This window comes from Henningerozyma blattae, chromosome 5 (genome assembly GCF_000315915.1).
Source record: "Henningerozyma blattae CBS 6284 chromosome 5, complete genome".
NCBI lineage: Eukaryota > Fungi > Ascomycota > Saccharomycetes > Saccharomycetales > Saccharomycetaceae > Henningerozyma > Henningerozyma blattae.
Genome location: NC_020189.1, coordinates 85,092 through 110,279, shown reverse-complemented (window position 1 = coordinate 110,279; position 25,188 = coordinate 85,092). Strand labels below are relative to the sequence as shown.

Genomic DNA, 25,188 nt, shown 5'->3' with positions numbered 1-25,188 from the left:
TATTGTTGTATCTTTTTGTGGGTTATATATGGTAAATATATAAGGTACTTAAAGTACTTAAAAGAAAACTATAATATTGAATAGCAAGATGTAAAAGAAAAGAAGAAAAAAATAATTAAATATGTAAAATGAAAAAAAGGTATTGTAATGCTAAATAGATTGGCGGGAAGTAGTCTTATAAATTGGAAATAGACGATCTCAATTGAACCGTAATTTTCTCTTGTAAATTAATTAGTCTTTTTCAAGTCATCAACTTTTCTTTCTAAAGCACCATAACTGATCTCTAAGCTGGAAATCCATTGAAGAGCAATGACCAAGACGAAAAGCAATAAACCAGAAACCATTAGACACATCAAAAGACCTTCCGTCCAGAATTCACTCAATATATCTTCATCAGTGTCATGTTTCTTCTTGTTATCATTTTCTGGGGAAGAATCTTCATCAACTCTGTTTTCAATAGCCTCTTTAATTGATTTAGCAATAGTGCCTTTAGAAATATGGGATGATGAATTGGCATTATGTAAAACTAAGTTGTAATTTTCGAAAGATTCCTTCACAAATAGCAAGGCAGATTCGATGAATTCATCCAATAAGGAAAAATCATAATCCACATTATTCAAATTAATTAAAATGTTTTTCTTGTTATCCAACTCATAGTTATAGAAAAGTTCAGACGCACTGCTTGAGATATCAGAAACAGAAAAGATAGCATTTGATTGTTCATTTTCATTCAGCTCAATTGATGAGTCAGTCTTGTAAACCCTACCAATGCCATGAGAGAAGAACCCTTTGAAGAAACGATGGTTGTCATTGTGAAGATTAGCGATGTTTTGCATAAAATCGTAATTATTGAATTGAAATATAACAGCTGGTTCTTCATTGGTAGAATGCTCAACCAGCTCATCTAAAGTGGCATATTTGTTATTTGTAGCTTCTGAGCCAAAGGAAGCATAAGAAATGCCTTCAGCCAAAGAAAAAGCAGATTGGTAAAGTAAAAAATAACAAGTAAAAAAAAATCCTTTCATGGTTGTCAGCACAATATTAATAATTGGTGTGACAGCAAAATGTGTATTAGAATTAGTATTGTTGTTGTTGTTTATTGAGCTTCGAGTTATTAAAAATACGAATTATATTCATTTACATATTGAAATTATAGTAATGTCTGTAATATAGCCTGAAATTGACGTATTTTCTTGCATTGTCCAAGAAACGAAAACGAAAGCGAAAAGGTCAAGGACATGCGAAATTTCAGGCACGTGAAAACTTATGTAAATATAAGACAAGAATAATGTAGTAGAAGAAAACAATTTGTAATTACGTTGTATATAAAAGTAAAATGATATTCATATTTATATAAGGGATTGGTTTTTTTTAGCCAATTAATTATGAGAAGTTAGCGACACAATAAGGAGATAATTACCAAGGAATAAATAATGCAGATTGTTGGTTAGGCATTGAATTGAAGTTAATAATACTAAAATATTAATACTCACGAAATTATCACGTACTCAATACATTTTTTGAGCCCATTATCGTTTTCTTAAGACACTCATTTTACTGAGACTTCTTTGATAATTTATTCTCCGAGTGAAAAATTTAAGAAAAATACAAAATGATCTAAAAATTTTCGATGACTAGCAAATTCTTGATTTTGTCACTTTATAATTAACGGTCTTGCATTAATTGAATAAAAGTACTGATAATAGCTCAGCAGAGTCCATTAACGATAATAAACAGAAAGAAATAGGGAAAATGAGTTTAGAGGCCATCAGATTTAACAGAATTAACCCTAAAAAAATTTCTGTGGAAGTATTAGATCAATTGCTACTACCATATGTTACGAAATACTTACCTATTTATAACATTTCAGACGGTTATGCTGTGATTAAATCTATGCAAGTTAGAGGTGCTCCCGCTATTGCAATTGTTGGTGCTTTGTCAGTTTTGTTAGAAACCCAACATTTATTAAATACACAGGATAAATTGGAAACATCAATTTATGGGTCCGATTTACAAAACTGGGGTGCTATAAAGTTTAAGTTATTTACAAGATTAGATTTCCTGCTGAGTAGTAGACCAACTGCAGTTAATTTGTCCAATGCGTTAAAGGATATTAGATTGATTGCATTAGACCCTAAAATCACTAGCTTAGAATCATTTAACCAATTTTTATTCACTTTTGTTTGCAAGTTGGTTGATGATGATTTAAGTAATAATATAAAAATGGGTAATAATGGTGCCAAGTTTTTATTGGATTCCTTAAAAGCTGAAAATTTTAATGAAGATTTTGCTGTTTTAACTATTTGTAACACTGGTTCATTGGCAACTTCAGGTTATGGGACTGCATTAGGTGTTATTCGTTCTTTATGGAATGATTCTCAATCAAAAGTAGGGTTATTGCCATCAGAACAAGCTCTTTCGGATTCTAAAGCAAAACTAACTCATGTCTATCCTCTGGAAACAAGACCTTACAATCAAGGTAGTAGATTAACAGCATATGAGTTGATTCACGATAAGATTCCTACTACTTTAATCACAGATAGTTCAATTGCATATCGTATAAAAACATCAAAAATCCCCATTAAGGCTGCATTTGTTGGTGCAGATAGAATTGTTCGAAACGGTGATACAGCTAATAAAATCGGTACATTCCAATTAGCAATAATTTGTAAACAATTTGGTATTAAATTCTTTGTGGTAGCTCCAAAGACTACCATTGATAATGTCACTGAGACCGGTGATGGTATCATTGTTGAAGAACGTAAGCCAAATGAAATGAAACTGGTCACTGGTACATCAATGCATCCTGAAACTGAAGAAGTTTTAATTGATGAAAAATCAGGCAGCATTATGACTCATAAAGTTGGTATTGCTCCACCAGATGTCGATGTTTGGAATCCATCATTTGATGTTACACCATATAATTTTATCACTGGTATTGTAACAGAAGAAGGTGTCTTCACTAGAAACCCCAAAACTGATAAGTTTGAACTAGACGAATTATTTTAATATCTTAATATACAAGCATATATATTTTAATTAGCCAACATGAAATTTTGAGTAGAAATGAAGCTATGATAACCTCTTGCGGCTTTGTTGTCTAGATTCTGATATATTTTTAAAATGGAAAATACCTACTACCTAATCTAACCTCCCTAGAGTTCTATTACTTAATGAAAGTTTTCATAACTGTGAGAAATTTTCAATAGCTTAAAGGTTAAATTAGACAACGGGGAAAAAAAACGAAGCTTAGGAAAAGATATTTCAATTCTGAACTAAACCTTCTCAACTATAAGGTGTTATCTATACTTGGCCACTTTATAAACATTTTTTATTCAATAGTTGAACTTCTGTATAAAATAATCTCTTCAAGATGAGAAATATATAAATTAAGTAATAGCATCAGTACATATATTGAGAATTCCCAATAGAATTGGTTTATACTGGGACACTTCAAATTGAATAATTACTTAAATTCAGATACTGAAAGATTAATCAATTTTCTACCAAATTGCATTAATGAAAAATTTAAAATAATGACTAATATTTTCAAAATCAAAAATTAAATAATTATTCATCTAGTTCTGTTATAAGAAGGTCAACTGCTTATTGTAATATATTATAGCCTACTTGCTTACTTTTTGATTATAAAAAAACTAATTTAATTCACAATATTTCAATATTTGAATAAGAACAATAAAAACTTTTTGTTGTCAAGCTTCTCTTTATTGACAAAGTTTATTATTTTTTTCAGTGTTTAGTTCATTTATTCTGTTGATATTATATTTTCTAATGTGTATTTGTCAAACTTTCAAATTCTGTTTCCATACATTTTGTTTTGTTTCTTATATGGTAGTACGTTGAAAAATTCAATTTTGACCTATAAAAATTTCTTATTGGGACTATATCATACCTAGATCAATAGCCGCTTATATCACGTGATAATAAAAATTTTATTGTAGGGTATTTTCCGTGGATAGCACGTGTCTCTAGGGAATTCTGAGTTACCCGGTGACACTTGTTAGAGGATGTAAAGGTCAATAACTACTTATTGATCTGATATGAAAAATATAAGTATCAATCTAAATCTAACTAACTGTTATCTGTAGATATTCTTGCTCTAATGAGTCTTGACTTCCTGTACATCAAGAAGTCCTAGCATCGACCAAAGGTCGCCTCTTTGTATATTCATCATTTCTCGTTAGTGACTTACCAACACATCCCGAACCGGTCAGCCGCCAGTCCTCACTTGTCATCACAAGTCACACCTTTACTAATCCTACATCACGTTTTCAACCGTATGGACTACTATGGCTAGTAGTCCATGTGGGTCATGACTCCCTCGTGACTATTTGAGCTAGTCACGCTTGCTAATACGTCATGGTTAGTCACGCCATTACCACGTGATCACTCCAGGATCATGTGACAATCAGATGACCACTCCAGGATCCTTACATTTATCAAAAAAGAACTCCTCATAGGGGGCTCGAACCCCTGACATTTCGGTATCCTTGCTTAAGAAATTTCTTAAAAGCCGAACGCTCTACCAACTGAGCTAACAAGGATGAGTTCTTCAAAAATTTTCGTAAACTAACTTAGAAGTACGATACATTTAAATAGTAACTACCAAAACCTAACTTAACAATCTTATTAACTTAACGCCAGTTAATCCTTCGAACTTACGAATATAATTGTTGTTCTTCTTAAACTAAATAACTATATGAAAGAACTATAAATTTATGTCTTAAGTCTGAAAAGCTGGCCTTTAAATACTTTTCAAAGGTCAACGCCAGCTTTTCCATTTTACTTTAATTGGTCTGTTTATAAACTTACTTGCAAGGGTTGGAGTACACAGTTTGAGTAATGCTGGCTAACTAATAAAGATTATGCATCGAACAGATATTCACAGGGATGCAACTAGCAGCTGCTCAGTGTTGTGTACAATTTCTAGTTAGCACCTTGTAGATGAGTATAAAGTCGATCTCGTCTACAACAGAAATTTTCCCAATCAGGGCAATACTCTTGGGCAATAGCCAATTAATCATTGTATGGTTTATTAGAGTTAATGATAGGTAATAAAAGGTTTAAAATTAGATAATGATAAATTGAGTACGAAATGTCAACTTACATTTTTTCATATATAACTGTATGTGCTGGAATATGATTATATCATTTTCTATTAAGTGGTAAAAGACTTTTATCACGTGACTTATTGTTTAAAATTTGTTTTTCTTTTTATATCGAAAAACACTGTTTAAGAAATATATTCGTTTTAGTTATAGTATTTACTATATATGTCTAAATAAAGTAATCGTGTTTACATCTTAAACACTGTATAACAATGTTTAACTATCTTGAATCCCAGTAGTATGTATTAAATTGACTAGCTTTTGTCCATATATATTGTAAACGATAGGATTAAAGAAAGTTGAAATTTGAAAATCTATCTACAATTTTTTTTACATTAGTTGGCATAACACCTCTAACACCTCCTGATAAAAACTCTTCATTTTATATCTTAATGGCTTTTTAAGATGTCAAAAATGTTCATTGGAAGGACCACAATTGAGTAAAAGTATACCTATGGTCTCTGGTAAGAGCAGTAGAAGTAAACATGAATTATTTTCATGTTTCCTTCTTTATTATTTACTTTCTTCCCTTGGTGCTTTTCTTCGTATGAGAATATATTACATTGGGGTAAATATTGACTTCTAAAGTAAGATTGGCTGTAGCTGATTAATCTTTACAAAAAGTTTTCATTCATTCAAATAAAAAAATAAAGTGGTATATCTGATCTTATATGTAGTATTGTTCGTAAAGTTAATATTTCTAACAGTTCAAAAAAACAGTATAACCTCTATTTCTACCTCCTTAGTAGCTAAACGATATATAAATGTTGTGACATCAAAAGTTAGTTAGTAGTGTATCAGACACTATCTGTAGATCTTGTTGAATAAGTAATATAGTATTTTTTGGTTTATTAGTTTTATAACTCTTCTTGGTCCATTTTAAATAATTGTTTGGAGCACAGATAACTTGGAATATCCAATTTAATAAATTATTAAGAAATCTGCTGTTGTGAGTCTTAAGAAATGATTATAGATCATTTAAAAGGTTTTTTGTGTTATAAATATATATCCTTTGGAGGTTAAAGTAGAGATGGTGTAAACATGCTGGGTAAATAGAATGAAAATTAATAATAACTTTTAGATAATATTTCTATATCATCGAGTTTTTAGATCCATTTAAGCACAAATTGATTTCATTTTCTTGATATCTTAATTTTTGTTTAAGTTTTCTTGTAAATATTAGACAATTTTTTTACATCTTCGAATTTTTGGTTTTTAGAGGCTGACCAAAATATTAACAATTAATTTCTTGAAAAAAATTACATTTCTTCCAAAACAATAAATTAAAAATTAAAAATTAAAAAATTAAATAAAATTAAATGAAATTAAATTCCAAAACTGAAACATAATATTTAATCGTTTTTATCGGTAGGTTTTATATAAGTATAAAACTCTTATATTCTGAAATTTTCAAGCATGAAGCTATTTTTAAAAAAATGCCCTAATACGGAAATTTTTACATATGAAATCAAAACAACAACAAAAGCGTAACTCCGAAAAAAAAAGAAACGCGAGAGTATCTGGCATAAAATCCGAGAACTTTCAAAATGCCTTCGTACGAAAAAGAAAAAAGACTTTGGCGGCAAAACTGAGGATTTACATTTGCTGTCATAAGAAATGAAAAAGATGTTTAAGAATATTCTTGCCTTCTTAAATCATGAAAACACATTTTTTGAAATATATCTTAAATACACAAAACTACAGAGAGTGTACTTTCATCTATACTTTAGTGCAAAATTTATTATCCAATAATATTGAAAAAAAAACTCTCTCTGTCTAGTAATTTTGAGTTTGCTTATGCGAATGTGTATCCAGAAAGTCAACAAATAATTATGTGTATTATTTGTTAAACGAGCTTCACAACGCGTTAACAAGGAGCCATGTGTGTTTTGATTACATAATTATTCGCTATGGTGAGTGAACGAACTGATAAAATATCGGATTACTTATTTTGTTTTTCGAACATTACGTTAGAGCTTTATGAATATTCTAAAAAAAAAAATCCCCGCACCTACTTCTCCAAAGTTGTTATAAACACGACAGGTTTATTCCTAATTGAATTTTAGAATTCAAGGTAACTACATTTTAAGAATAATAGTAAGACCGCGTTTACAAAATGATACAGACACAAAGCATTTATACCCCAAAATAGAAACAGTCAGAAACAAAAAAGAGAATACCAAGACTTAATATAGCCACATAAAGGAAATTAGAATGCACTAGACATGATTCTATTAATAGAAGGAAAGACCAGGAATAGCATAAGGTAGATCACCTTCCAACGAAAAAAGACAGGTGGAGATTGAAGATCCAAGCTCTTTTATCCAAAAAAAGAAGGAACCTCACGGACACCAAAGAGCTTCACTATAAACTATCTATATTGAGGTTAAATAACAAAGGATAACATCTAACAAAATAAAGAAAATAACAAGATATATGATTAACAAACGCTATGAAAAAAACAACAACAAACAAACAAAAACAAAACAAAACAGATTGAACCGCTTTATGTAATCTGGTTATGTTACGCCTCAAAATCAATCGGATATTGCCCTTACAAATATCACATACCGTAAAATACCCTGATCTTCCGTCTTCATACAAAGGCTATTCCAATCATATTTGACGCTCTTTTAGGAATCCTCTACCGCCCTGATGTTATCCTTTTACAGCGTGCAAATTCCAATATAATCCTTCACAGATCCCAACAGGTCAAATTTCGTGCTGGAAGGCGATGTAACTGTACTAATAGGGTGAGGTCATGCCCTGGAAAGGAAACATTCAGCTCTCATTCTTGCAAAACAACCCTACATGATACACAAATTAGTATAATGGTATTGTCAAAAGAAGATGTTTTCAAATTTTTCATGTGGGGTCTTTTCGCGAAACCACCGGAAAAAATTCGAGAATCGCCAGATCGGGAACCTTTCACCCTAATTAGATACATATCAGTTTTGGGACAAGGTAAACAAAAGAAAGGATTGTAAGGGAAATTAGGTAAACAAGATGCATCCCAAAAAGGAAGTTACTAGATGGAATTTCATATAAAGTACACAAAAACAGAAAGAGTTTTAATACCAAACAAGTCTTCTCCAAGAGTTGTTCGAGAGCTTTGTATGAGAGTAATATGAAGATTACGATTAAAAGTACTAAGAAGACTTCTTCGAGGAGTTTTAATAGGAATACCGTTCTTAATATTGATCCTAGGCTCAAGTCAAGAATATTTTAATTGTTATAAGGTTTTGGGTAATTTGTTGTTTGCAATTGTTTAAAAATTTACGAATTTAAACCTTTTTGTGGTAATCACAAACAAACAAACAATATCTAGTTGAGGAAAACAGGCTTTGTATTCAAACATTTCCCGCGGTGAGGTAAAAAGAAGTTTGTTATACATTATATTGTTTGGCCCTACATTAGGCTGCTAACTAATGCTATTGATACCTATTCTTTGTTATCAAATTTTCGATCAATTTATTCTTTTTAGGCTCTCCCCTGGGTTATCTTCTTTTCATTTTCATTTTGTATAGCATACTTTTGTATTACTTGTCTTATTCCAAGCATTATTTTTATTTTATTTTACGACTTGTATGTACTAACCTCTCCAGGAACAGTAGTGTTGATTTTGTCCCATTAGAGGAATTTCTTTTGTTTAGCTGTCAATTAATTGAATCCTAATTGGTTTGACATTTATTTTCAAAAAGTAAATCTAGTGTGGTTTTCATTCAAACATTCAATTTCAATAAGTTGATTTAAATATAAACCTAAAAATTCAGCTTCCGAAAATCACTGCCTTATAATTTTTTCTTTCATTTATTAAAAGCATTTTTTTTTCGTTATATTCTTATAACTTTGAACATCTGATATACTATAAGCTACTAAGATTGAGTCTAGTTCCATTCATTAGAGTGATTTCATAAATCCAGATAAAAATCATTTGATTCATTTCATCGTTATTGTAATTCTTCATCTTTATTACATTCATTCATTTTATTTTATCTCATTAATTTTCATTTTTTTTTCTAATTGATAACGATTTATATATATTTTTCAAGATCAAAACACTTACATTCACTTCCCCCTTTCTCTTAATAACAAAAATATCCATTTGATTTTCTCTCTCTCATTCATTACTTAATCTTTTCATTACTGCATTCATTATAGCATATTTGTTTCATCATTTTAATCTAATTTTTTTTATCATAAATTTACTCCATCCTACCCATTTTCCCCAAGATCAAAAAAATCAACGAATTAAACCATATTAAATTGAAATCTAGACTATAATGGAAAATATTGACCCAAACAGCGATCTTAACAACTCTACCGTACAAAGGGCAGCCTTATACAATGTTACAAACACAGTTCTGTCTCAAGATTCAAATTCCCTAGGTGATTCCCATATCAGAAACACTTTAAAACCTTCCTTATCACTAGCAAAAAAAGAAGGAAGTAGAATTCCTCAATTTGATAAATCGAGATTATTAACTACTACAAAATTTATCGATAATGAAAATACAGAATTACGCCACATCACAAGAAGATTAACTAATTCCAATAATACAAATTCCACAACCACACATGACTCCAATGATAAAGAAAATCAATCAATCAATAATTCATTCACTAATATTTCCAAAACTCAAGATATTGCAACTGGATCAAGTGCTTCGAATGGTATTCCACATATTACAAAAACCTTATCTATTATTAGAGAGGAAGATCTACCACATTCACACCAAATACAAATTCAACCTTCACAACAACATACATTGGAACAACCCAACTTAAATCCAGACTCGAACTCTAATAATACCATGCTTCAATCCACCAAATTGTTAAATAATTCTAGCTCGAACATTAAAATTCCAGGCGAAAATAACAATAATAACAATAATGATAATACAGGTGATACATGTGATGAGGATTTGAATGCAAATTCTAATGGCGAAATATCTGATCCAAATACAATATCCGATAAAGAAAATATTCCTCCAACTGATATTAACAAAAAAAGACCAATATCTGCCATTGTAGAACAACAATTACCTAAAAAGTTCAAATCGTGTGCTGCGAATGGCAAAGAAGAATATATTTGGGAAGATTTAGATGCTGAAGATGGTAATGACCCTTTTATGGTTAGTGAATATGTTCATGATATATTTGAATATTTAAGTAGATTAGAAGTGTTAACCTTACCACATAAAGAAGATCTTTATAAGCATAAAAATATCAGACAGAATAGAGATATTCTAGTTAATTGGCTAGTTAAAATTCATAATAAGTTTGGATTATTACCAGAAACACTATATTTAACAATAAATTTATTAGATCGTTTCCTAGCAAAAGAATTGGTCCAATTAGATAGATTACAACTGGTGGGAACTTCGTGCTTGTTTATTGCATCAAAATATGAAGAAGTATATTCTCCAAGTATTAAACATTTTGCTTCTGAAACTGATGGAGCTTGCACAGAAGAAGAAATTAAAGAAGGTGAAAAATTTATTTTAAAAACTTTAGAATTTAACTTAAATTACCCAAATCCAATGAATTTCCTGAGAAGAATCTCAAAAGCAGACGATTACGATATACAATCACGAACACTTGCAAAATTTCTACTGGAAATTTCATTGGTAGATTTTAGATTTATTGGTATTTTACCTTCACTATGTGCTGCTGCCTCTATGTTTTTATCAAGAAAAATGTTAGGTAAAGGTACTTGGGATGGTAATTTAATTCATTATAGTGGTGGTTATACTAAAGAACAATTAGAACCAGTTTGCAATATGATAATGGATTATTTGGTCAGCCCAATCGTTCATGATGAATTCCATAAGAAATATCAATCAAGGAGATTTATGAAAGCCTCAATAATATCTGTCCAATGGGCTTTGAAAGTAAGAAAAAATGGATATAATATTATGACATTACATGAATAAATTAGCAAAGCTCAAACATAATGACAATTCTAAATAATATATTGCGACGATATAATAGTTTCACTTCAATTGACACCCATGACAATATTTTATTTCATTTCTTTCCAGTTTTAGTTTTATTTCTTTGTCATTCTTTATTTTGTTTGATTATAAATAAAAAAGAGTATTATTTCTTCTTTAAGACACTTTTAATTTGCTGAAACTTAATGTACTATAAACAATTTTTAATTTCTATATTCAGGTTCAAATATTTTTTATTTCTCAATTCAATTCAGTATTTTTTTTTTTACTTCATTTCAATTCTTTTTTAATTAATATTGCAAAACTCATTCATTTCATTTGCTTTTTCAAACAATCTTTTTGAATTTATTACTCATTTAATTTCAATTTTAATCTCAATCCCAACATCCCTTTTTATCGCACTTTGGAAATAATTTCTCATCACGATTCCATAGCTATTTATAATACCCATATAGTTCATAAAAAATTATAAAATTATAAAAAAATTATAAATTAATAAAAATAATTATTAACTCGAATAACCATAAAAACCATATTAGGTCGTATCTATTTAATTCTCGCATTATTGGATTAGCTGGTTAAAGTAAATAATGGTCGGTTAATTTTTTGTAAATCATTTTAGCGGATAAATGTTAATTAATAATACAAAATGTAAGTAAAATACAAATCTATCTATATTTTATATATGGTATTTTATTTTTGATATCTCTTTGAATGATGATAGACCAACTGTGCAATAGTTAACAGTAAGCAAACATCAAAAATAAAATTACATGCGAATATAATAAAATAATGTAGCAAATGATGAGTGAATTGAAATATGAATGTGAAAATTGTCTTTAATTTAAAAAAGAAATTTTATTTTATTTTATTTTATTTTTTCTTTTCTTGAATATGTTTAAAGTTTCAAAAAATGTAACTTACCTAGTGAATGAAGGAATAAAAGAATAAATGAATGAATGAATGAAGTAACGAATGAACTTTTGATGAGGAGCACTACGGGGCATATGAGATAATTTGACTATAGTGTATATTTATTATTATTTTAAAGAATGAATATAACAATTTTAAGGATTTAGTAAATTTTCATAATTTGTTTCCACTTGATCTTTACACCAATGAAATATATCTGGATAAATATTTCCTAATGCCTTAGATTTAAATTTCAGAATCAAAGATTCTAATTTAGTTGATGGGAATGCGATATCTTTGATTAATAATTTACAGTTTTTAACGAAAGTTGGGTTATTCAATGGATCTATACCGCCACTATAATGCTTAAATGTATTATCCCAAACAATATTATTTCTATCAGTGATTCTTCTTGATATAAACATTGCCATTGCAGCCAAGTAAGAAGGTTTTAGACCAATAAATAGATTTGTACAAATGGAATATTCTAAAATAAATTTGGCAAAATTTCTTGTTTGATAATCATATTCATCAGCTTTTGAAATTCTTCTCAAAAAATTAATTGGATTTGGCCAAGCTAACTCAAATTTTAAAGAAGTTAGCATATACATTTCAGCGTCTTTGATATCTTTCTCAGTTGCAGCGCCATCTGTAATATATGAATATTCTTCTAATTTCGGAAGATTAATTTCTTCGAATTTAGCTGCAATAAATAATGATGTAACTGCCAATAATTGTAATTTATTTAAAGTGACCTTATTTGAAGAAAGAAATCTATCCATTAAATTAATTGCTAAGAATAAAGTTTCAGTATAACAATTGAATTTTTCATGAACTTCTACTAACCAATCCACTAATATAGCTCTCATTGTTGGCTTTATGAAAAATGATGAATTCGTATCTGTGGTATAATTATTTTTAGGTATAGTTTCTAATTCTCTTTTATATAAATACTCAAATATATCATTTGAATATTCAACAACCATACAAGTATCATTGATTTCTGGAGTATCTAAATCTTTCCAATCTTGTTGAGTTTCTGTTAAAGATGATTTTTGTGTACCTTTTTCGAAATCATTAGTATCAAATGATATATTAGCATCTGATGGAGAATGATCTAATATTTGTTTATCTATTTTTGATTTTTTATTTGAATCTTCACTTGAAATTGAATCATTATATATACGTCTTTTCCTTATAATTGGCCTATAAGTTAATTCACTAACATCTCTACGGACTGGTAATAATTTACCAATTACACCAATAGGTCTTCTTAAATCTTTTGTAGATTTTGTATCAATATTATTATCCGAAGGTAAATTTGTTTCAATATCATCATTAATGGTTAAGATATCTGGATGAGTATTTGTTGAAGTTATTGAAATAGGACTTGAAGATAAATTATCGGTTGTGGATACAGGAATATTTTCAATATCTTTTAAATCTGAATTAATAACAGTATTAGTTTCCAAATCCATATCATTATCACTTTGATTGCCATGACTATGATTATCTTTATCAACATCACTATTATCAATATCTTCATTTTTATTTTCCTTGTCACTACCACCATTTTCATCATCAGTTAATAAAACGGGGGTTTTGGCTCTTTTGATAAATGAAATGAAATCTTGAGTAGAGGTATTGTCCAATGTAGTTAGGCTGGATGAGTCTCTGCAGAGACTGAACATGGTCGAATCATTGTTATAGGATACTGAACTATTAATATTCTGATCTTTCTCCTTTTGACCCATTATAGCAGTGTTCATGAGTGGATAATTTGCCAATTTAACAGTAGTATTAGGCCCAGCTTCAAGGATAGTCCCTAATGGTTTTCTCGATAACGATTGATTTTGGTTCAGACTTTTCACTTGATCCCTAGAACCCACTTTGCTCAATGACTTGGTACCAGTATTGGTTTTAGGTTGACTTTTAGCGGTTGAAGTGTTTATGATATGATTTTCGTTTGAATGTGAAACCACGGCCATAGTTTCGATCGGTATGTATTAAGTTCTTGAATAACCAATTGATCTCTCTCTTTAACGGCCTGATTGACTATGTACGACACTCAAATCTTTATATCACAGTATTGAAACTCTGAAACTTTTCAATTTTCACTTTTCAACCTTAAAATCTTCTAATATTCTGAACTTCCCAATATTTGAATTCTTTAAATCTAACAATCTTGAATTTCTATCTTGCTCTTTTGTAGGTTGACCTCCCCACTCGACACCAACTGAGTAAAATCTGTTCAAACCTAATACAAAAATTCACAAAGCTAGTTCTTTGCTTGTTTGTCTGCTGGAAATGGTGTTTCTTACAGTATGCTTTTGTGACGTTATCCCTGCTGTTTACGCATTTCTTCAGTTTACGCGTTTTGCCCTGTACCATTTTTTTATTTAATTTTTTATTTTTCTCAGGGAACGCGCAACGCGTTGCGTCACAAAAAGTTTGTGCCGGAAAAAAACCGAAAATAAAAATTAAACATTGCTGACGTGTATTCACAGTTAAAGGTTTATTATTATTATTATACAAATAAATTCCAACTATATAGGAGTATTTATAAATTTTTTATGTAGAGACTAAGTAGGGCTTCACCGTTCTTATTCCTCATTGTCGCTTTGGCTTTCACCTTCGCTTTCGCTTTCATCTTCAGATTCTGATTGGTCTTTCTTGATTTCACCTAATTCATTAGTAACACCATCAGCATGTTGTTTCTTCCATAGTTCAACCCATGATACAATTCTATCTACATTTGAAGTCATTTCTTCAGTGTTATTGCTTTGCAACTCAATAACAATTTCTTGGGCATAGGAGTCAATGGCATCTTGTAAGACAACTCCCATTATCTCAGCATCCAAATTTTCTTGGACTTTTGCATCGTGATACTTTCTATTTTGTAATCTATCATATAAGACAGAATTATCTGCTCTAAGAATGACCACCAAGTCAATTAATCTTTCAGGAAACACATCATTGACATGCCAATCGACAATATTATGTCCTTCTCTAAGTATTGGTTCTAATTCATCCAATAACTTATCTTCATCAACAATATGCGACTTACGACCTTTATCAAACCCATCATAACAATTGAATTCCTTGGCAAAATCAGATATATTGATATATTTATAATCTTCTAATTCACGCTTTAGTAGCTCACAGGTGCTAGATTTCCCAGTACCCGGAGTACCACTAATCAACAAGTTTGGAAGGTATCTTCTTGATTTCATCTTTCAACGAGCTGTATTTATCTTATTCACTTGGGTATCTCTCATCTCATCTCTTCCATTTAATTCATTAATTTTTAACGTTTTTTGGAATTTTTTTCATTTCACATACATTTCCTGTCTATTTTCTTTTAAGATTGTACCGAAATGTTTCCCCGAATTTTATTAACTATGAAAAATAAAAATACAAAAAAAAGAAGAGGAAAATGAAAATTTAAGATCTGGTCTCTAAAAAGAAATTTAACATTTTTAAATATAATTTGTAGTTCTAATAAAACCTTTAATTTTTTTTTCACTATTTTTATACGCATAAATCCATACCTTTTATTTATTTAAATTCAATAGGGTATATTATAATTGTGCTTATTCCTCATTCACCATTTGCTTTTTTTCCATCACTCCCATAATAATTAGTGACTAAATCACAACAACTTTACTGTACATAGATATCTCATTTGAAATAACTAGTTTTATAATATAATAATGGATAGATTCGGTTTAAAAGCTTTAGTTCCCCTAATAAGGTTGGATGAATTACAAGGGACTAATAACACGAATAATAATGATACTACAGAAAAAATAAAAACAAACACAGATGAGAACATTGAGAAAGATACAGAAAATAGTGGTGAAAATAACGTAGAAGATCAGGGCAAAGGTGATAAAGATGAGACTAAGAAAGATAGTGATGGACAGGATGCATCTAAGGATAAACAAGAGGAACCAGAAAGTAAAGAAGAAGATAATTCGAAAAAAGAGACTACAACTTCAAAAGATTCAAGTTCCACTAAAAAAGATGATAAATTGGATACAAGTATAACGACTACGATCTCTTCTACAATTGACCATTCCCTAACAATAGGTGCGGATTTATCGTCCATGCTGCATTCTCTAGGTCTACCAAGAGATAATAAGAGACATAGAATTCTAGATACATTTCAAAGTCCATGGGCTGAAACTTCAAGAAGTGAAGTTCAACCAAGGTTTTTTATACCATCATCTTTTTCAAATATATCAAATGTTTTACAATGTAATACCACTCCCCCAACTTTTAATAATATTGAATTAGATCAACAAAGAGTAGCATTATTTCAAGATGAAACGTTATTTTATTTATTTTACAAACATCCAGGTACCGTAATTCAAGAATTAACTTATCTAGAATTACGTAAACGTAATTGGAGATTCCATAAAATATTAAAAACTTGGTTAACAAAAGATCCTATGATGGAACCAATTGTTGCAGCCGACGGGTTTAGCGAAAGAGGATCATATGTATTTTTTGATCCTCAACGTTGGGAAAAATGTCAAAGAGAATTCATATTATTCTATAATGCTATTATGTAAATCTAACCCTTACGAAATTAAAAAATAACAATAAAAAAAATAAAGGATCCATAGAAGCACTATTTGTGTATTATATTATACAAATCATAAATTAATCATTCAAAAATATATAATTTACATATTCAACTTTTATTATATATTTCTCTATTTCGCAATTTAATTTTTCATGAATATTTCTATTGTAACTGACGCTAATTCTATTTAAAATACATGCAACCTAATGAAAAAAAAGATAATTAGTAATAATATATGAGTATATATATATGCATATATAATAAGTTGATTAATAGTTCGAAATAGTTCTTATTTTAATCGTCTTCTTCTGAATGCAACTATATTTATATACATGTCTTTATATTTACATGGTATGCTCTGATAATAGCAATTTACTTACTTTGATTAGAATATAATGATGATAAGTAGATTTGTTAGAAGAGTAAGGTAAATTGATAAATAAAAAAATAAAGGAAAAAGAGATGAGAATAAAAAACAAATAGGTAGTAATAATTACGCACTTGCTAGAATAAAGGAAGTTAAATGGAAAAATAAAAAAACAACAGCCAAATTAAATAAAAACTTTATTTTAAGAATTCCTTTGGACGACTAATTTTTCTGTTTGTGTTTATGATTTACCAGTTTCAGTAGCATGGTAACGCTTACCACGATAACCTGCAATATACATATTAAATTGATAGACTTCTTGTGGGTTTGAATCATTTAATTCCCATTTAGTGGAACCAAAGACATTCTTCACTGGTTTCATCAAAATATCCATATCTTTACTGAAATTCTTATTCAATACACTGATATCGGCGGTAATATCTTTTTCATGGAACCCTGTCATGAAAATTGGACATTTTGAATCTAGTAAGCCTTGCATAGTTTCATTTAACCAAGTTTCCTTTGTTGCAGCTAACCCTGGATGGAACATGAAGAAAATATCAAAGTAAGGATCGTAAGGGTAAAAATCTTGAGCCTTGTGATAGACATGGAAATAATCAGTATGATAAACTAAAGACATTGAATCATCAATACGTTTAGTTATAGGGGTGGTCGAAGTAACGTAATGCGATTTATCTTTACTTAGTAAACTTTCAGGACCAATGAAATGAATTTCAAAATTACTGTTGGGGAATAAATATTGTAATTGTTTCCAAACATGAGGAGGTAATTGAGCTTCAGCACGAGCTCCTAAGATGAAAATTCTCATTGGTCTATTCTTAGAAGTGGCTGTAATTGTTGTACTATCTGAATTACCACTACTAGTGTCTGAGAGAGAATTATTATTTAAAGTATAACGTAAAGCAGCCAAGGATTTTAACCCTTCTAAAGTGACAGGACCCTTTGGAGTTAAAGAATATGGAGAAAATTGATGTAGTACTGATGCTATAGTCATTGGATAACTTAACATTTTTGTTACAGCTGCTAATTGGAATTCAGTATCCATTGAGAAGAAATTTCTTGTATAAAAATATAAATCCCAATTAATCAAATTGATTACTGTATCATATTCTTGCTCTCTGGGGAAATCGAATTCCGGGAATGGTCTACCTGATCTTAAATCATGCTCATAAATATTAACTTTTTTCAATATATCTGCGATATGATTTTTATGATAATTTGTATCCATTTCCCATTCCTTTCTCGAATGGTGAGTTGGGATACCAGATATAGGACAGGTGTAATTGATATCTAGATTTGATACTGGACATTTTGCCATTGTTTTAATTCTTGCGGCTCTTTCTCTCAAATCATCACAGGGGGAAGTTTCCCAAGGATGGAATCTATTTTCTGGAGTTGGATCGTTTGGAGAAGGGGGAGGGTCCAACCCTAATGTAGACCTCACAAATCCCATTAGATTTCTCTTGGAATAGTTTGAGCATGCTATTATATTTTTAGATAAGATTGGTTTCGTCGTATTATACAATAATGTCATTTTTTTTGTTCTATTATAATATAAAGTAAAAAAGGAACAAACGGGACAATAATCGACAATATTGGAATGGGATAATTTTTGGATACTTATACGTTGTAGGATGAATAATGATCCAAGAAATAACAACCAATGTCTATATTAGTAGACAACTGTTCAAGAATGCAGTTTCCTTATTTATTAACATCGAATTAAAGATTTAAATGTTCTTTTCGCCCTTTTTTATAATTAATGTATAAAATCACGAAATACGGATTGTAGGCGGGAAAAATTTATAACGAGGTGCACGTGAGTGGTAAAGAAAAAAAGGGTATAATTAAAGAATAGAATATTGTGCAAGATTTAAGGTTATGACTAAAACTCAAAACTGTTTTTTATTGTTACATTACAAATTCATATTTTTATTTTTAAGTTTTACCTTACGTTCTTTGTATTATACACACATATATATATATGTATATTTTAGCAAAACAAATACAGAGTCTTAAAAATAATTTTAACGGCCAAGTTTTATAATATATGCCCACACCATATCAAAAACAGCGTACTGAATATATAGTTATGTACCCATTACCAGCCATAACCCTCTATTCTAATAGTGTATTGTTAACACAACTTTAGATATCACATCGGACGAACCGGTTTCCTCTTTTAATTTCTATAAGAAGCCGTCCGATCTAAACAAATTAAAGACTCTCAACAAATATATATACAATTGTAAATCAATTAAGTCTTAATACACAGTGGATCTATTATCACCATAAGCAAATATTATTTACGGGTAGCCACGCTCACCAATGTTTAAAGCAGGTCTTCCACGCTTCCACAATCCGACCAGTCATGGTATACGATGGGTGGTACCTTTTTTCAAGCACACCCCCACTATTACCAATCGTTCATATTCCATAGTTCCATCCCATAACACAATTTCGTCTTCATCATACCAGACAACCTTATGCCAGGCACACTTATTCCAGAATACGCTTCGAACTACTTCGTTTCTAGGGGTCAACCCATCTACTAAACATGCTACCCTAACCTTCCCTGAAACCTTGACACCCAATGCGGTCCTAGCGAACCCTAACATTACATTTCAACCAGTTCCAATCACTGACTCCCAAGAACCCCTACAAAACGTTACCATGCACCTGGATAGTGTGATGCGTAAAAGACGTAAGAAGATGAAGAAACACAAGCTACGTAAGCGTCGTCGTAAGGAAAAGGCTGAGCGTAGAAAGTTGGGTCAAGGTCGTTAAGCGCCAACCCTCGATGCATCGTTTCTCATACGTACCGTGTACCTGTATATATGTGTATTAATATTATTATATTTAAGATTATTGCTATAGCTATTCTTATCACTACTATGAGATGGTCCTCGTCACGTGACTGTCCCGGGTAATTTTCTGGCTTCCTGAGTGCCCCTCGGCCCCTTCGAAATCTCGGCTCTTCATCAGATTCAGGAACACGGCTAGTGGCAAGAAATGTAGGCTGAAAAGGTGTAGGGATTAAAGACTAAAAGCTTGCTATTTATTTATACAATTCTTGTAAATCGCTTATTTGTTTATTTATTTATTTGTACAATTGTTTGTACAATTGTTTGCACAATTATTTACTCAGTTATTTGCTCAGTGATTTGCACATTTTTTCACACATTTATTTGAACATTTTTTAGCACATTTTTTGCTAATTTATCTATCTATCGAAAAATTTGGCCTTTAGATTACGGAAGGTTTTTTTTATTGTCCAAGTATTTAGGTAACAATAAAATATTCTCCATTGCTACGTTGATCTTACCAATTAATAGCAAACAATCATAAAAAAAAATTATTATACTTGTTCTTATCAAGCTATAATTAAACTACATTACCATACCTAACCTGCAGAATTATCCTCTTATTCTTTTTTTTTTTGCTTACAAATATTGAGAATTAAAACCAAGAATACAATTTAACAATGTCGAAACAATTCTTACGTTCCACCAAAAATATGGTGAAAGGTTACTCCTCCACTCAAATCTTGGTGAGGGATGCCACAGCTAATGACGAAAACACACCATCTATCGACATTCTTGATGATATTGCCGAAAAGACTTATGATTCAGTGGATTTTTTCGAAATTATGGATATGTTGGATAAAAGATTGAATGACAAGGGTAAATATTGGAAACATGTGGCTAAGTCGTTGACTGTTTTGGATTATTTGATTAGATTCGGTAGTGAGAATTGTGTGTTTTGGTGTAAAGAAAATTTATATTTGATCAAGACTTTGAAGGAATTTAGAGTAGATGATGCCATTGATTACAATACAGGCTATGACCAGGGTCAAATAGTTAGAGTTAGAGCTACAGAATTAACAAGTTTATTGATGGATGATGAAAGATTAAGAGAAGAAAGAAGCTTACATAGCCGTGGCGGTAGACGTAGTGCACCACCTCCTCGTATGGCCCCACAAAGAAGAAACACTTCAAGATCTGATTTCAATAGACAAAGAGCTGACGATCATTATGATGATGACTTACAAAAAGCTATAGAAGAAAGCAAAAGAACTGCTGAAGAAGATGAAAGAAGGAGAAGAAATAGAGAAGGTGATCAAGAAGATGATTTTGAAACAGCTTTGCAATTGAGTAAAGAAGAAGAAGAATTGAAAAAATTACAAGAATTACATGCTCAACAAATAGCTTTACAAAATCAACAAAACGCTACACCAACTACACAAAACGTGGCAAATGTTTATACAGATATCTTTGGTAACCCAATCTCCTATGAAGAATGGTTACAATATCAACAACAACAACAACAGCAACAATTACAACAACAACAAGCTCAACAGGCCCTCCTGGAACAACAACGATTGGCTGAACAACAAGCTCTTTGGGCCCAACAACAACAACAACAAGCCGCATTGGCTCACCAACAAGCCGAAGCAGCTTTCTATCAACAACAAGCTCAAGCTGCTTTGGAACAACAACAACTATTACAACAACAACAAGCTCAAGCTCAGGCTCAAGCTCAAGCTCAACAAGCTGCCTTAGCCGAGCAACAACGTTTAGCTGAACAACAACGTTTAGCTGAACAACAACGTCTAGCAGAACAACAAGCACAACAACAACAAGCCGCCCTATTGGCTCAACAACAAACAGCTTTAAACCAACAACCAATGGTTACTGGTACCAACAATCCTTTCTCCTTATCAAATATAAACAACCCTCAACAACAACAACCTCCTTTAATGTCAAGCTCAAGTACAACTCTACCCGATTTATCCTCTTTCAAACAATCTACTTCGGTTCCACCAGCAACTCAATCAAGTTATACAACAAAAACAAATGCTTCTTCATTACCACCACAACCAATCCCACAAATGCGTACTGGTAACCAAGAAATTTCAGATAAATATAATAATTTGAATACTCTTTTGGCCACGGGTACCGGTATCGATACTTTTGGTAACACAGGTGACATGCGTATTCCTGCTCAACATACCGCAACAGGCACTTTCATTAATTCACAAGGTACAGGTTATAAACAGTATATAAATGATCCAAAGAATAATCCTTTCATGTCAAATCAATATACTGGTTTACCAAGTACAAATGTAGTTCCAAGTTACACTGGTTATGGTTTTGGTAACCAACCACAACCACAAACTACTGCAAGTCAACCAAACACTCAACAATATCAACAACCAAATCAACAACATGCTCAACAACAACAAAATTCGAATGCTCAAGGGTTTAGTTTAATTGATTTATGATCCCATAATACAACTTAATGATTATTATTCAATCGTTCATTTCCTTAAAAGTTTTAGATATACTTGATACTTTAAACGTTCCTTTAATTAAAATTAAAAAAATAATCATTCATATTGTATCATCAATAACCCAACAATTTTTGTATGTGTTTTTATCTATAGCATTCAACAATCTCATCTGAACTTAACTATTTCTTTATTTCTTTATTTCTTTATTTGTTTACTTGTTTTTTAACCTCTCTCCTTACAATCAAATTCCATTTTATTTTAGTCCTTTTTTCAATTCAACCTACTAAAGACACATTATTTTATATAACTTCTTATTTTTTTTTCACTAAAATAACTTTTACCTATTACTATCACTTTCTTCCTTTCTCTTTTTTTATTTTTTCCTATCTTCCCTTTAACATTAACTTTATATTACAAATTCTCTATTTATTTTTGTTTTAGAAACCGTTGCTTACCATGTTTTAACTACAATTTCATGATATGGAAATTGTACTGACTTTTCGGATCATAATTACAAGAACTATACAATATTTACGGATCATCCTACACTTTTGCTATTATTCTCTAATCATGCACATTCAAAAGAGATTTAAAGATAACAATGCTCGAAATATTTTTTTTCCAATTTTGTTTTTGATTTCAACAGTTATTTTTATCTCCTAATTATTCATAATCCAATAATACTTAAATCTATTTAAAAATAAATCATATACTATTGAATATTTTATTCTCTTTTGAAAAATGAACAATTATAATACTTCCTTCTCACGATTACTTACACAATTTAGAGCAAATGAATTTTGATAAACTTTTTTTTTCTATTGAGTCATGTCTTTGATTTCAATCGATGTGAATAATAATTTCTACTGTTCTTCCATTTCACTTCTACCATAATTGTCTTTTTATTACTTATATATAGATTTTTATTACGCAAGTCTTCTAATATGACTGTTTATATTATATATAATCTTATGAATTTGTATCCATACTAGATCGCACATGACAGTTGTCATTAATTCATTAAAGAACAACGACCCAATTTACATATCTAGGAGTAATAGTCCTGTAATGGCTTCTAATGCTTCATGTGAAAGTTCAATATCATTATCGTTTAATTTATTGTTATCATTAAAGATCTTAGTATCTTCCAGTCCCGGTTCATTTTTCACAGCCGACTTTTCATTAGATATCTGCTCTTCTTTATTCTCCAAGGACCTTAAAGCCGCTTCTCTAATGAATAATTCCATATATTTTTGTAATTTAGTCACTGTATTTTTAGTAATCCTTGTATTCTCATCTACAAATGAACTTGTTTGAAGTATTCTGGCTATTGTATTTTCTGGTAACTTAACATCTGTTTCAGTTGTATTTTTATTTGAACTATTTGACATTGCTAGCTTATCAACTTTTCAGCTTGGTTTTTTGACTACTAAATTTTGTTTTCTTTTTTATTCAGGCTTCTAAAGCTTTAATTTCAAGATCGCGTCTTTTATTGTATTAACATTTATAATGTTTCTAGTAGTAGGAACAAATTTAGTATCAATATTAGTACTGGTAAATGCAGATAAATAATGTCATAATCTATGTACCTATGTAGATGAAATATCTAACTATCTATAAATACATATTGATAAAACAAAAAAAAAGAAAACACAAATAAAATCATATGTATGAATTTAATTTAAGATCACAATTGCTGACATACATCATATCGTTATGTTTCATTCCTTATTAGACTAATATATTAATAAAATAAGAATAAGTCAATTTTGTTTCGTTATTTTAAGCATCACTTTCTTGAATTAAAGCCATAATCATTCTGTATAAATAGAAGAAAAACAATAGCATATAGGCGCATAATTTCAATAAGGCAGCTCTTTTAAATTTTCCTAAATTTCTAAAAATTTCTGTAGCATCTAATAATTGTGTTTTCTTATGGAATTTATCACCGTTATAAATTAGAATTGGTAAGTTTAATAAAAACACAAACCAATACCCATTAAGTAAAAATAAAAGGGATAAAAAGGAATGTATAACAGCCTCTGGGACAATTAGTTTATTAATTTTAGAGCATAATTCGATTGGATTAATATAATCTGCTTCTAAATCAGCATATAAAATTGTGAAATGAACTTGTGCAAATAAGTTTAAACAATTTAATGCAACTGCAGTAATAAATAACCAAGCAGACATGTTATAATGTTATAATACAATGGAAATTAAAAGGAATAGTAATATCTGCTGCGATAATCAAGTGATTCAAATGGAGATTTTGAAAAAGGGAAATGCCTTTTTTCTTAAACTAAAAAAGGTATTATCTTTTCTCGTTAGTATCTTAAACATTCAAAATTTCGCTATCCTTACTTAATTGATCGAAATTCATTATTTGAAAAATTCCGTCATTTTTGACGACATTCTGTCAAATATTGAATAGTTTTGGGAAAACAGAAAACTTTTATAAACATATTAATTCATACAATTTATAATTTATGTTCTTCATAATTTGTATTTGTCCTAGATTTTAAACCATAATTTAGATAATTGATCCAGAATTTTATATTTCTTTGAATTTGATAAACAAGAACTTTCGAGAATGTTTTACCAGTAATTGGGATAGCATACTGTATTATCTATATATTTATGTATATTCTTTTGGGAAAGTGTTTGCATACTAACTGTTTTTCAAAGAAATACCAAACACTATGCTTTTATTTTAAATATATGCCATTTTGAATTCTATTCGTATTAATTTGGAATAAGTTCTTCAAGTGTAACATAACAACAAAATAAAATGTCTATTTTAAACGTTTTCTAATAAAATAAAAAATGTATTTAAGAAATTTTCAATACTGACCACAAATCTTTTTAAAGAGTTGGAATATACGATATTAACTTTAAAAGGATCAACAATTAAGTTG

The 25,188-nt window shown here is 30.1% G+C and overlaps 11 protein-coding genes and 1 non-coding gene across 12 annotated transcripts; 5 read left to right on the top strand and 7 right to left on the bottom strand.

Moving 5' to 3' along the window:
- Positions 1-227: 227 nt before the first annotated feature.
- Positions 228-1,025, bottom strand: VOA1 (Voa1p; the record flags this gene model as incomplete). Its single annotated transcript, XM_004180588.1, has 1 exon — positions 228-1,025. One exon carries the CDS (start codon positions 1,023-1,025, stop codon positions 228-230), a length of 798 nt encoding a protein of 265 aa, XP_004180636.1.
- Positions 1,026-1,752: 727 nt separating this feature from the next.
- MRI1 (S-methyl-5-thioribose-1-phosphate isomerase MRI1) lies at positions 1,753-3,009 on the top strand (the record flags this gene model as incomplete). Its single annotated transcript, XM_004180587.1, has 1 exon — positions 1,753-3,009. The coding sequence occupies one exon, from the start codon at positions 1,753-1,755 to the stop codon at positions 3,007-3,009; it is 1,257 nt and encodes a 418-aa protein (XP_004180635.1).
- Positions 3,010-4,471: 1,462 nt separating this feature from the next.
- TBLA0Etrna10K lies at positions 4,472-4,565 on the bottom strand. Its single transcript is given in 2 exon segments — positions 4,472-4,508; positions 4,528-4,565. It is a non-coding gene; the product is annotated as a tRNA-Lys (tRNA).
- A 4,847-nt stretch (positions 4,566-9,412) lies between these two features.
- On the top strand, positions 9,413-11,065 carry TBLA0E00540 (cyclin family protein; the record flags this gene model as incomplete). The annotated part of the gene is made up of 1 exon (XM_004180586.1): positions 9,413-11,065. The coding sequence occupies one exon, from the start codon at positions 9,413-9,415 to the stop codon at positions 11,063-11,065; it is 1,653 nt and encodes a 550-aa protein (XP_004180634.1).
- Positions 11,066-12,153: 1,088 nt separating this feature from the next.
- Positions 12,154-13,986, bottom strand: TBLA0E00530 (cyclin family protein; the record flags this gene model as incomplete). Its single annotated transcript, XM_004180585.1, has 1 exon — positions 12,154-13,986. One exon carries the CDS (start codon positions 13,984-13,986, stop codon positions 12,154-12,156), a length of 1,833 nt encoding a protein of 610 aa, XP_004180633.1.
- A 615-nt stretch (positions 13,987-14,601) lies between these two features.
- Positions 14,602-15,231, bottom strand: FAP7 (nucleoside-triphosphatase; the record flags this gene model as incomplete). Its single annotated transcript, XM_004180584.1, has 1 exon — positions 14,602-15,231. One exon carries the CDS (start codon positions 15,229-15,231, stop codon positions 14,602-14,604), a length of 630 nt encoding a protein of 209 aa, XP_004180632.1.
- Positions 15,232-15,711: 480 nt separating this feature from the next.
- CDC36 (CCR4-NOT core subunit CDC36) lies at positions 15,712-16,575 on the top strand (the record flags this gene model as incomplete). The annotated part of the gene is made up of 1 exon (XM_004180583.1): positions 15,712-16,575. The coding sequence occupies one exon, from the start codon at positions 15,712-15,714 to the stop codon at positions 16,573-16,575; it is 864 nt and encodes a 287-aa protein (XP_004180631.1).
- Positions 16,576-17,197: 622 nt separating this feature from the next.
- Positions 17,198-18,511, bottom strand: MSS51 (Mss51p; the record flags this gene model as incomplete). The annotated part of the gene is made up of 1 exon (XM_004180582.1): positions 17,198-18,511. One exon carries the CDS (start codon positions 18,509-18,511, stop codon positions 17,198-17,200), a length of 1,314 nt encoding a protein of 437 aa, XP_004180630.1.
- Positions 18,512-19,305: 794 nt separating this feature from the next.
- On the top strand, positions 19,306-19,764 carry QRI5 (mitochondrial 37S ribosomal protein mS38; the record flags this gene model as incomplete). Its single annotated transcript, XM_004180581.1, has 1 exon — positions 19,306-19,764. The coding sequence occupies one exon, from the start codon at positions 19,306-19,308 to the stop codon at positions 19,762-19,764; it is 459 nt and encodes a 152-aa protein (XP_004180629.1).
- A 697-nt stretch (positions 19,765-20,461) lies between these two features.
- Positions 20,462-22,261, top strand: TBLA0E00480 (ENTH domain-containing protein; the record flags this gene model as incomplete). The annotated part of the gene is made up of 1 exon (XM_004180580.1): positions 20,462-22,261. The coding sequence occupies one exon, from the start codon at positions 20,462-20,464 to the stop codon at positions 22,259-22,261; it is 1,800 nt and encodes a 599-aa protein (XP_004180628.1).
- A 1,049-nt stretch (positions 22,262-23,310) lies between these two features.
- MHF2 (Mhf2p) lies at positions 23,311-23,661 on the bottom strand (the record flags this gene model as incomplete). Its single annotated transcript, XM_004180579.1, has 1 exon — positions 23,311-23,661. One exon carries the CDS (start codon positions 23,659-23,661, stop codon positions 23,311-23,313), a length of 351 nt encoding a protein of 116 aa, XP_004180627.1.
- A 391-nt stretch (positions 23,662-24,052) lies between these two features.
- TBLA0E00460 (cornichon family protein) lies at positions 24,053-24,463 on the bottom strand (the record flags this gene model as incomplete). The annotated part of the gene is made up of 1 exon (XM_004180578.1): positions 24,053-24,463. The coding sequence occupies one exon, from the start codon at positions 24,461-24,463 to the stop codon at positions 24,053-24,055; it is 411 nt and encodes a 136-aa protein (XP_004180626.1).
- Positions 24,464-25,188: the final 725 nt, after the last annotated feature.